At 40.7% G+C, this 13235-nt stretch overlaps 1 protein-coding gene across 1 annotated transcript; it reads left to right on the top strand.

The window, feature by feature from the left end:
• The first annotated feature begins 1060 nt into the window (after positions 1-1060).
• LOC134863089 (tetraspanin-2-like) lies at positions 1061-13117 on the top strand. Its single transcript, XM_063881363.1, has 8 exons — positions 1061-1269; positions 7328-7430; positions 9810-9907; positions 10052-10126; positions 10221-10304; positions 10438-10494; positions 10614-10697; positions 10787-13117. The coding sequence occupies exons 1-8, from the start codon at positions 1201-1203 to the stop codon at positions 10850-10852; spliced, it is 636 nt and encodes a 211-aa protein (XP_063737433.1). The 5' UTR covers positions 1061-1200; the 3' UTR covers positions 10853-13117.
• Positions 13118-13235: the final 118 nt, after the last annotated feature.

A 13235-nucleotide genomic window follows, 5' to 3' on the forward strand; every position in this document is an offset into this window, starting at 1 on the left:
TAGCTTCTATAATTCTTCCATCACACTGAATATTTCCCAATAGCATTTTTCCCATACACACTGCTGACTTTCTCATAGAAATGTTCTCACTTTCATTCCCTCACTGTCTTCACATCTGTCCTCTTCCTTGCTTGCCTTTGTATTTTTCCCTCTTTTGTTCTCTTCATCTCAATCTCATTATTCTTCTGAATGATCCTCTTAGTCTGTCATTAATGCTCACTATCCATTTATACTGACTTTGCTATTCTCACTTGCTCTCACATTCAACCACACCTACTGCTTCCTCTTTATTTGTAAAAACAGGTTACTTATGGTGGCAAAGTTCACCACTATAGGAAACTGCAAATGTATCTTCAGATACTTCCTCCTTAGCAATTTCCACAGTTAACTTTTCAGATAGGTACAGTCCTAATGTTAAAAGAGTCAGTGCAGCAATGGCAATTGTGTGGGAATTGTACTCATCTATGAATCATTTATGTGGTATACAGACGTCTATTTCCTAGCCTTAGTGTTTGTCTGTTCGTGTGTGTGTGTGTGTGTGTGTGTGTGTGTGTGTGTGTGTGTGTGTGTGTGTGTGTGTGTGTGTGTGTGTGTGTGTGTGTGTGTGTGTGTGTGTGTGTGTGTGTGTGTGTGTGTGTAGTCAAAGAGATAAGCATGTCTAATAACGCAAACAATAACAATCAGCATTGACACAGAACTTAAGAAAAGTATGGTATTTATTCAATACAAAAGTTTGCACTTATTTTTTTCCTGGCAAGACCTTACCATTTACCTCTCATTCAATTGCTTTCTGAACAAAAAGGTTTTATCAGCTTATAGTTAAGTAATAACTCTGTTTAAAGGGAAAACAACACTTTTGCCAAGCTCTCATCGTGCAGTCACGGTCCCCCCTTCAGCCCCCCCCCCCCCCCCCCCCCCCCCCCCCCTCTGCATTGTTGAAAGGGGCGGTCTGGAAAGAGTCTAAGCGGATCCTGCGGTGTGTGTGTGTGCGCGCGCATACGTGCGTGAGAGAGCGAGAGAGAAAGAGAGAGAGAGAGATAGAAAGGGGGTGGGGGGGGGGGGGGGACTACCGTGACGGAGCTTTTTGATGAACTTGTGCTGTAACCGAGTGGACCGTTATTATTGTCTCAGTGCCCGGACCCAGTACAACCGTCAGAGCGTTTTTGCGGGGATAAAGGATAAAGGACATATCCAGCCAAAATGTCGAAGGTGGAAGGAGGAATGAAGTGTGTGAAATACCTTTTGTTCGTGTTCAACTTTATATTCTGGGTAAGTGAATGTTCGGCGATGGTAGCGATGGGATGCGCGTAAATGGAGCAAGTGCACCAGTGATACTCTCTCTGCTCTGCACAGCTGACCTTCACATCCACGTGTTATTTTAACAAACAATCCTAAATTGTTCTCAGTTCTCGTATTCATCATGTGTGCATGATTTCTATTCTGTCGGACGTGGGTTTGCTCTGCGTGGCGTGGAAAGGTTGACACTCGGAGGTTTTTAGTTTTGGCTCAGTGGGCACAAATCAGATTTTCCACAGAGGAAAAACCCGCCCCCCCCTTTTTCCCGGGTAAGCCTGTTTTTGAAAGGAAGACTGAATGAAAAGACAGAAAGTTGGAGAGAGATTGAGAGACAGTATGGAAAACAAACTCAGCAGTTGGTTCCCTGCGTCACGAAGCTCCATTAACAAGCAGAGCTGCAGGGCTGATTGAGACACTGAAGTTACAATCACCTTGGGGCACATGATCCCACAACTGCTTCTCCTTCTAAATAAAGAAACGGAACACTTGGGTTCTGAGAGGAAAGCACAAGAGAATAATTCTTTACTCAAGACAAACTGTCAGGTGGATGTGAAATGTGTGAGTGCGTGGTGTGTGTGTTTCCTGTGCACATGAATTGCACATGTGCCTTCATAAACCCTGACATCCTTGTTAAAGTTCATTTATAGTGTATTCTGTAAATGAACACTCCTTTAATGTCTGCTGTACAATATTAGTGTGTGTAAAAGTGCAGTTTGGGATATGTGTTCCATTGTTTTCACTCTTCGGAGGGTACGCTCCTTTGTGTGTGTGAGAGAGAGATTTTCCAACAAGCATCTGTGGAGTGGATCAGGCGCTGAGTGCAGCGTGAAAGGATCCATTGTGACATCAGGACAATAGCATAACTTCAGTCTGCTGCTCCTGCCTGCCTAAGCAGCAGAGCCTTATGAAGCCCTGAACGCAGCAGCCCCATTATTAAGCTGTTCTATCCTCATCCAGGATGGGTGTGGCTGAAATCTCATTTTTTAATACGTCTGAGTGTGGACACGTGCAGAGACAGAGGGGTGAAGATGAGAAAGATGTCAGACAAGCGCGGAAAGAGGATTTGTGACTGCCTGATAGACATGTTCAAGAAAAACACAGGGATGGGAGAGAAAAGGGTCATTGGGAGATTGAAAGGGATCTTCATGTGCGTGTGCGCGCTCACATGGCAATAGAGGGACAGCTGACCCAGATAAAGATAGAAAGTCAGATCAGTATGAGGATAGCTGCTTATACTGTTGATATGTTATGTCTCTGTGTTACACATCAAACAGCATCACAGAAATACCTGTGGATGCTCCTTACAGTTTTTGGTGCTTGCTGCATACGAATTACCACTACAAATGAACAGTAATCACCCTGCCTTCGTCCCAATCCCTCCCTGGGCTATGGCCCCCTCTGTTGATTTTGGAGTGAATGATGATGAGAAGAGTTTTTGTGGAGGAGGGGAAGATGTGTTTCCCTTCAAATCCCCCCAATGTGCCCTGAGTGGACAGTAGAGCAGCGACAGGCCAGCGGCTTTTCTCTTGGACACCAAATGTTGTCACCAGAAGAGCGTTGTGAGACATGCTGACACTCACACACTTTAAACAGTTGTTTTTACTTGAATGATGATGTGCTTCATACAACTATTATCCTCATTTGACACCCTAAACATGATCATCAATCAATACGGACAAAGTGGCTCTGTGTTTATAGACTTCTCAGACTCTGTGTCACAGCAACATGATGTAGTAAAATTCCTGCAGGGCTCCAATACAACTGTCATTAACATAATGCAGGCCAAGCTCTTGTATATATTCACTGATAGCAGGGAATACCAGCACATCAATACTTTGCTGGCGTGTCCGGCCTGTGTTTGTGTGCTTTAGCTCACTGACTGCCCTATTTAGTCAAAGATTAAGCCTGTGAGATAAACATTGTGGGGCAACAAGAAGTGTATTCCCCACAAATGTTCCTCCAGTTTTTTTCCTTGTCATCTGGTGTTAGCTGGAAAACATGTGTTCATTTCAATAGAATGTTTCTTAGACTCTTCAGTTGTGTCCACTAACCAAATAATAAAACAATATCTCAAATGTGCAGTTAGTTCAGTAAACATTTAACCTCACTGCTGCTCTTTGTTGTGAGCATAATGCCAAAGTATGGCAGCAAAGATGAATCTAAACTTAAGGAAAAGGATGGAATACAAAATATTAATGCAATAAATTAAGATCAGTATGTTTGAAAAAAGGATTAACAATGTGATTGTCTCTATTGTAAGAAATTATTTTACATACTGAATTGAGCTTAGAGAAATATTTATTTTGAACAGTTGTTCAACTATGATATCAATATTAGTGTCACATATTCAGATGTTCAGCCCTCCAAACACATTTCTGTCTGTTTTGTGATGTTGGTGTATGCCACCATACTCCCCCACCCTTGCCCTTGGGCAGAATACAATAGGATTTACTCCACCCATAATTATCTCCCTCCCATTTACACTTTCCTTCTGCCCATCAATTTTAAATGTGCTCTTGCATCTGTTTTTCCAAACATATGCTTGGAAGAAGCCTATTTTCTGACAAACTAACCAATTACTGCTGCTTTTAAAGTGATGTTTCACAGATGTTTTGCTTTCATATACTGCTTTTTCTTTAATTTATGACTACTTCTTTAAACCAAAAATAAAATCTAACCTAGAAAGTGGGTAGCTAATGCCACAAACTGTCTCTGACCAAGACCACGGCCCTGTCAGCTCAGCCCTTGTTTTTGTGGAAATTCCCCTCACAAAAACACGATTTAACTGCAGAAAGTAGGCCTTCTTACTGTAAAAACCTTAATAAATCGTTGAGAGTGGGATTTATATCCCTAAATAGAAGTATCAAGACATACAAAGACCCCAAAGCTGTAAGGAAAGAGAGAGGACGTATTTTGCTATACTCAATTCCAAATCTGAGAAAATAATGCTATACTCAATGAATGTAAGACACATGTTGGGTCTTTGTCTCTGAATAAGTTGCATCTGTCCGGCAAAGAGAAAGGATGATGGGTCCGCTAACAACCTATTCTCTCTTTCCTTTCCCTCCTTCATTTTCTTTTTCATTATATCTGTTTGTTTCCCTCCTATTGTGCGCCAGAACGTATAGTCACAGGGAGACAGAGGGTCTTTGTCCTTTGGGTGAGGTTGTGAGGGAGGGATGCGAGATGAGGTGGGGTAGGAGGGGGATACATGGGATACAAGTAAAGGGGCGGGATGGTTATTTTTTCGGTGGTTGGGAGGGGTGTGTATGGTGATAGACAAGGTAATGATGGCAGACAAAGTGGTGGTGGTTGTGTGTGTGTGTGTGTGTGTGTGTGTGTGTGTGTGTGTGTGTGTGTGTGTGTGTGTGTGTGTGTGTGTGTGTGTGTGTGTGTGTGTGTGTGTGTGTGTGTGTGTGTGTGTGTGTGTGTGTGTGTGTGTGTGTGTGTGTGTGTGTGTGAGGGGGGGGTTATTCAGGGGGGTTTATAAGCAGTGAGGGGGTTAATGGGACCTTTGGGATAGTCATGAGTGCCACAGTTGAGAACGTACTTAGCATGTCAGCTTTGGATGTGGCCCCCCTGTTCTAAAAGGAGAGCTTTCTGTGTGGTATCCATCTATGCATCTGATTTTGAAAAGGCTTTCAGATGAAACCATAATAGAAATGAGGTTTGATTGAGGTCTGGGCTCTTTTCATACGGAAAACAACCACCTGCTCCTCTTTCATCACTAATAACCTCAATCAACAATAACAATATTATCTTTATGTTTATATAAAATACAATTCAAATCAGATTACTTTGTTTATGTGTGTTTTGTCTCTTTTTTGGCAAAGGAATGACAGTTTCTAACCATAAATGTTCAAAAGCGTACAAAAAGAAAGATATGGAGCCTATAATGAAGCCACTTGGAAGTTTTACAATATTATCAAATGTGTAATATAAACATAATATAAGGATTTCATTTATTTTGTATTATAATCAATACCAATACCAACGACACCCCTACTTCGGACAACACTGGCGCTTAGCATTGTGTGTATATCAGCATGATCCAGTGGGCAGCAGTTTTCACTGATGTTCAGACAAATACCAGGGTTTAAACAGATCCAGAGCCCTTCTCCACACCTGTCCAGCCTGGTTCAGTAGATCTACATATCTGCGGCCTTCACTTCCCCATGCTTTATCACTTTGGACCTGATAATCCTGAAACCCTGAGAGCCCAGCTGTCCCATACATCACCACGCATGACACTAAATCCTCATTTTGGGAGGAATCAGGCTTCCCATCTCCTGTCTAATTCAGATGCTTTACTACTGAGCTATTGGCTTCACTTCAGACCAACAACATAAAATATAACCTGTGAACTTTTAGTGGAGGAGGAGAACAGTCAGTGAAGATGAGAGCATACATAATGAAAGAAGTGAAACAAGAGAAATATCAATACCAGAAAAAAGGCACAGGGGATTTGGCAAAGTAAAATTAAAACACAGACGTGGAAAAGTTTGTTATTGTCTCAACTTGGCAACAGGGTTAGTTTTTCTAAATAAATTCACTTAACAGAGCCTTAGGACATAGAAACAAAAACAACAAACAGAACAGCATTCTACCTAAACTCTGAGCTCTAGGACAGACAGAGATCATGTGACAAGCACTCCTAAATACCCTCCATTTAGACAAATCATTTAATTTGTCTGTGCGGGCACACACACACACACACACACACACACACACACACACACACACACACACACACACACACACACACACACACACACACACACACACAAACATGCACACAAACCATGCAGACACACACACACACACACACACACACACACATGCACACAAACCATGCAGACACACACACACACACACACACACACACACACACACACACACACACAAACATGCACACAAACCATGCAGACACACACACACACACACACACACACACACACACACACACACACACACACACACACACACACACACACACACACACACAGATGACACTGTTTTGTGGAAAGGTTTTTAGTTTGGATATTCCTCAGGGGGCAGGGCGCTGTGATCTTTTAAACCTCTCAGTATTGATCTGTCAGTGGAGCACTCACAGACTCTGCCCTTGAGAGCATCTCAGATCTCAGATAACAAAGACTTTTCTTTTAGTAGCTCTGACGACTGAGATAATAGAAGTTGTTTGCTGCAGTGAGTTTGCTTTATGCAAGAGGGAGGGCGTATGATTTGGTTCAATGTATGCAGATGGTGGTTTAGATGAAGGAAAGTATGAGCAACATCGAACCACATTTCCAAACAAACAGGAGAGCCTGTTCAAGCTCAAGGTGCCAATCTGCTGCCCACAGACAAGTGAGTCATTATCTTCCTGTGGGCGCCAGAAATTGCTAATGGGTGTTTCAAAATTGAAAGATACATAACTTACATTTGCATTAATTGTATTGGTTTAGAGCTCTTAAAGGATCCAACCACAAAGCAAATATATATAATAAATATTAGATAAATATCCTAACTTGCTCTTATTGAGATACTCAATATACTTCTAGGGGTTAGGAGAGGAAACTCCACAACATCATAGCGTTATTCATCTGGAAAAAGTGCAAGCCCTCCAAAGGCCAGACGATCATGCTGTACTACTGTTTTGTTAGTGATGAGAAGATTTTTGCTTTGTAAGTGAATGCTGAAACCAATTTACAGCAATGACGTCAGATCAAGGCAGGATCTAAATGATAAGACACACAGGTTCATTATAAAATAACAAAAACCCGTTTTCTACTTGTTAGATACTGGCTGTAATCAGGGTTGTCTTCACCAACAAGGCATTTTAATCAACAGTTGGTATTTATAAGAGTTTGGTAAAAGTCAATGCCGGCATGAGTCTCAGAAGCACAGGACTCTGGGTTTCCTACAGAGGTCCTGTATTTGAAAGTGCTTGTCTTTGTTTTTGCTTTTTTTCTGAAATACTAAGTGATTTGTAGCAAAATCGTATTCCAATTGTTTCTCTCCTCTCTTCCTGCAGTTGATGGGATCCTTTGTTCTGGCAGTGGGACTTTGGCTGCGTTTTGACCCAGAAACTGTTTCTCTTCTCAATGGTGATAAGGCTCCAGACACTTTCTTCATTGGTAAGTACCAAAGTGCATCCAAGGTTATCTTAATGTATACACAGTGTAGGTGTGCAACAATAAGCTGTATACGTTCAACACAAGGCTATTGAGTTATTACATGTGCTGAAAGGAATGGTTATATTTGTGATTATATTCTGTTACATTACGCAGCAACCACTTTAAATGGGTCATGGAAAGACATTTTTTTATATATATGCAGCATTAAAAACATCACATTTTGATTCCGTGGTATCTTTTCAAATCTTAAAATAACATGTTTTTTTATATGCTAGAGTTGAGACATACACATAGCAACATTTCTCAGTCTGAAAATGTGTTTGTATTGAAATATTTCAGTGCAAATCTTTTTGCGTATAAATACATGTCACTCTCTATGTCAGAGCTAGTATTCCTACCACAGACTTGCTTGTACACAAGTCTTTGTGAGATTGCAAGATAGTGTAATTGCCATACTTTGATTGGTGTCCTAATATATTTAAATGTGTGGTTTAATACCCAAATGCAACATGCTCTAATGCTTTTGAGGTTTGGATTATTAGGCATGTGCTTGCTTCTTTTGAGCTGGTGATGAGTGTATAACAGGAAATGACTGCCATAGAGCATAAATGCATGAGGGAAACCACAGGGCTGCTAAACACCTTTCAATCAGTGAACCTGCCCAGATGGAAAGAGGGATGGAGGAGGAGACAGTGAGTGTTGGGACTGTTGAAAAGGCATTATGGAAGAGGGCAGTCACAGGAACAGATGGGGATCTATGGCAAAGATCTGCAGCAAAACAAACATGTCAAATTAAATGACTGCAAGAAATGTGTTAAGCTGACTACCCTTCTACATCCTCTCTCTGATCACGGTATCCTGTCTTAAGCTTAAAATACATTCAGTTATTTTAGTCTGAACTATACCCTACCCCCGATCGGCACTTTATTTCCTTCTTTGAAGCTTGTTAGGGACTGATAAGGTTGAGTAATTGTAAATACGTTTTGAGAGGTTTTTTTTTTACAACAAAATCCTGTAGAACTATAAAGTTATTTTATTATGTGTGTGTGTGTGTGTGTGTGTGTGTGTGTGTGTGTGTGTGTGTGTGTGTGTGTGTGTGTGTGTGTGTGTGTGTGTGTGTGTGTGTGAGTCTGTGTGTGTGTGTGTGTGTGTGTGTGTGTGTGTGTGTGTGTGTGTGTGTGTGTGTGTGTGTGTGTGTGTGTGTGTGTGTGTGTGTGTGTGTGTGTGTGTGGTTAGTAAGAACTAAGGCTCAGATTTCCATGTGGTTTGACATAGGATGGGTGGCTTCTGTCAGGTCCTCGGAGAGTGCAACACATGGCTTTGACAGTGAGAGTGCTCAGCTGTTGCTATGCCTAGTTTCCATGGCGTCAATCCCACATAAAAGTTTTCTGAGCTTTGAAATAACATACTCTGAAAAGATGAAAAACAGCTACAGACTAAGAGATGTTGTCGTTTTTCTGCTGTAAAAGCCAAGTATGTGAGTGCAGCAGCATTTCTTGTTCCCAGCTGCGATGAGTTAAAAGCTGATCAGCATGATTGCTTGACACCTTCAGGAAGTAATTAAATTGTCCTGTCTAACAACAAAAGAACAACACGCCCAAATTAATTATTATAGCATATAAAATCTCTTTGTTGACACATTGGGATCCTGTGAGTCTTGTTCCCTCCTGAGCCTGGGTCACCTGGGAGCTGACTCGAACTATCTCACTCCATTTCTGCTGAGCTGTCGCCTGGCAACTGACCCAACCTGTATGAGTGGTGGACCCAATTGTTGTTGAATTTCCTCCCCGCAGACCTACCCATGATGTATGGAGGAAATTAACTCCATAATGATGTACCTTTCCTAATGAGAAGTTTAATGGGACATCAGGGCATCTAAGGAGCTCCCCCTAAAACAGACTCTTAACAACAACAACAACAACAACAACAACAACAACAACAAATAATCTCCCATTAGGGCACAATTAAAAGGCAATATAAGTTTGTTCACTCCTAGAAAAAAAGATCTATGCACCAAACACCGGAAGAGTGCAGTCTGAAGTATAAAATTCCACTGTCTGAGCTTTTGTACTTGGCAGTCCAGATAGTGACTGCTTTATCTTACACTCATAGCTCTATGCTGCCCTCTGCTGGTGCTTCTGTTAATTACAATAGTCAGAAGAACAAGCTGGGAAAAGCTGAGCATATAAACAGAGATGTAGCGGGGAATTAAATCACTTTTGAAGATATTTTGAGCTGGAAGGTCTGAAATGTGTTGGTGAATAGGAGGTATCAAATTTTCATCATCAAAAGTTATTACAATGCTTGTTTGCCTCATGACTGACGGCCTTATTTCCGTTTCAATGTTTACAATTGCATCACTTTTCCCTATTCCTTCAGGTGTGTATATCCTGATCGGTGCTGGCAGTCTGGTGATGTTAGTTGGTTTTTTTGGCTGCTGTGGAGCTGTTCGGGAATCTCAATGCCTGCTGGGTTCAGTGAGTACAATGCATATAACCCACAACAGCAGCAACTTAACTGAAATGCTGTTATGTTAGACAGATAGTTGGAACCTTTAATAACTTTTATAACGTTAATTTATATTTAACCAATTTATTGTCTGTTTTAATGCTTTTGTTTAGTTCTTCACCTGTCTGTTGATCATCTTCTGTGCTGAGGTGGCAGCAGGGGTGTTTGGATTCCTGAACAAAGACAAGGCATGAAGCATTTCATATTTCACAGCTTGAGTCATGCTTCCAGTTTGATGAATCTTAATGGCACTATGTAATTTACTTGTCCCCTCTCACATAGATTATCAAAGATGTCCAGACTTTCTACACAACCAACTACAATGAAAACATTAACGGCACATTGATCATCTCATACCAGAAAGTAGTAAGTACAAAAATCAAATGTTAGGGTGACTACAAGTGGAACAGATGCATAATTAGAAAAAATATTTACAAAATACAAAAGATATTTGCTTATGCCTACACCGATCATATTTTGGTTTTCTTCCCAATTTAAGCTGAACTGTTGTGGAACCGCAGAAAACCCCTGCCTTGACCCCACAAAAGATACTAAGGTAAGTTCACCAAAGATAAAGCGGATATTGAATTCTCTTGCTTTGCTGTCTAGTGAATGAGACGCAATGCCACAATAATTATTCTGGTTCAATAACTTGACCCTATCTTTGGTCTGCAGGACTGTGAGACAGGCATTGAGGAGTTTTTCAACACTAAACTCTACATCATTGGATACGTGGGCATTGGCATCGCTGGAGTCATGGTGAGTTATGATCTGAGAAGAAGCACACACAAACACATACTCACTGTGAGAGAAAAAGATTTTATTAAAAGTCTGTTTCCTTTTAACAGATTATTGGGATGATCTTCAGTATGGTGCTCTGTTGTGCCATTCGCAACAGCAGGGAGGTCATCTAAGTGTGACCTCTGCCCTTCCTGCCCCGAAAGACTGTACAGCCTTCAGATCAAATGACAACATTTGTCAATCCAGGGACCCAGGCAGTAATTAGATTATGTCAAATCCTTTCCACTGTGATGCCTAAACCAGCTCTCTTATTTCTTTATTTGCAGTCACAAGCCAAGTAACATGCTCTTCCTTCAACACATTCAGATAAGACTTAGTCCACATATCCAGTGGGAGCAGCATGATTTCATGACCGGACAATCTGTCAAATTGTTTTTCCTCATGGCCATTTGGCAAACGTTACACTTTTTAACCCACATACTGTCACAGTAGTGTCAATGCTTTTTCACACAGCCTTGACACTGACCCCTTGGTTGTGGGAAACTGTAGCACAGGGAGAGCAATCTGAGGTGAAAGCAGCTGAGTTTGCTTATCTGTGTTTATCTGTCTCGTAGGTAAGAAAATCCTGATTGGTGGAATCAGAGCGTGGTGTCAAGAGAGGGAATGGCCAATGAATGTGTTGGGAAAGCATCCATCATGCAGGCCTAGCGCTCTTACTCCTACACATACAGTATCTGTAAACTGTACGATCAAACCCGATTGTTTCTAGAAACACAGTCATTATATTAAAGGAATAGTTAAAAAAGATGCTTATTCACGTTCTTGCTATGAGTTTGATTAGCTGATTGATAGCACAATGTCAATGTTGGTCAATCTCGGCTGCAGCCCAGAGTTGGTTAGATGACCACAAATAACGGAAACAAGGCTCTATTGTCTTTATGCTATGGTTAACTTAACTCAGGTACTACAACAGGCTGTAGCTTTATATTTACTTAACAAACGTAGGAGTGGTCTCGATATCCTAATCTTTGAAAGAAAGTGAATATGTATCATTTATATCTATTCTTTTAGGCAACTATATGCCTATACACATTCAAGTCTTTTACAATTCATGCATACTTAATTTTTTTTTATTTAAACAATGCCAGTATGTTGTTCATTACACAACACAAGCAAGTTTTACACGTCTTATTAAACTGAAATTAATTTTAAAAAGCTGCCTGCAGCATTAGGAACAGTACATTGAAAATCTAAATCACACACAAACTAAACTAAACACCAAAAGGAAAACTCCCTTGTATTTATACACTCTCTTACATAAGAGGGTATCTCTGAGTCGCTGTTGATGACTGTATGTCAGAAGGTTCATTTGGAGATGTTTACAGGCTAAATATATTCTAGTTGGTCAACTGAGAACAACCAGTTGGGCCGAAGAAATGTGCATATCCAAACCAGGTCTTTGATCTCTCGACACCTCCATCTTTTTTCCCCCTGTGCCTTTAAAAGTGCACCGCCCACAACAACAAAAATCTGAGCAATACCCTCTGCATTCCTCTAACTCATCAACCTCAGCAGATATGATAGTCGGACAGACATGCCCAACCTGGAATCACTTCCATTCATGCAGGTTCATCGGGCCGCTGTTGATTCTGTAGGTTTTATATTTGGACTCTGGTATGTAAATATAAGTTTTCTTGTAGTTGTACATTATTTGTGGTTGATGTGATAGATACTATTTAACATGCTGTGTGTAGACAGAAGCTTGCAGTAGTTGTACATTGTTTATGTAGTTATGACCATGTTTGCATTAGTCAAACTTCTAAATGTGCCTTTCTTTGAAGATGAGCTATTTTAGAACATCTTGATGTCTGAACGTAGCAAAACATCTTAGCAAAGTGTAAAAATGTTTGTGGAGCTGGACCGCAAGGAATTGTCACACACATTAGACTTGCCATTATTATTGTGGTCTGTCTTAAAGTGTCACACTCAAAAGTGTCTTTTCAGCCAAGAGAGCTGAAGTGGTAAAAGCAACAATTGATCTGCCAACTATTTCAAAAGCCTCTGATCAATCTGTGTGGAACACAAGCCCTGGTCATTTCTTTTACAATTGAGTGTAACGAGACACAAGAGATGAGACACCAAAGGCTTGCTTACCACTCCAGCAGGCGGTGTTCATTCTGAGCGAAGACACACAACAGAGTAACTTTCTCTGGAGTTAAAATAAGGTTAACTTGGAACAGTTTAGTGCAACTCAATCCAAAAAGCTGTTGCTGTGTTTCTCAGTTGTATTTTTGGAGCAAATCTGGAGATATAACGTGAAAAGAAAGTACAAGAAGTCAAGCCTTCTTTTAGTTGATTGTGTGTTAATTTATTTTAATACCATTCCAGGCTTCTCAGGAAGATATGTGTATGAAGTTTAATAAAGCCTTTAAATTCTACACTGTTTCTTGTGTGTCATTTATACTTGCATGTATATCTCAGATAAGTAGCTTTGCATGGGATTTTCTATATTTAATAACCTTGTTACACCCCTTAGCATCAAAGAAATCTCTAATA

This window comes from Eleginops maclovinus, chromosome 1, assembly GCF_036324505.1.
Source record: "Eleginops maclovinus isolate JMC-PN-2008 ecotype Puerto Natales chromosome 1, JC_Emac_rtc_rv5, whole genome shotgun sequence".
Taxonomy (NCBI): Eukaryota; Metazoa; Chordata; class Actinopteri; order Perciformes; family Eleginopidae; genus Eleginops; species Eleginops maclovinus.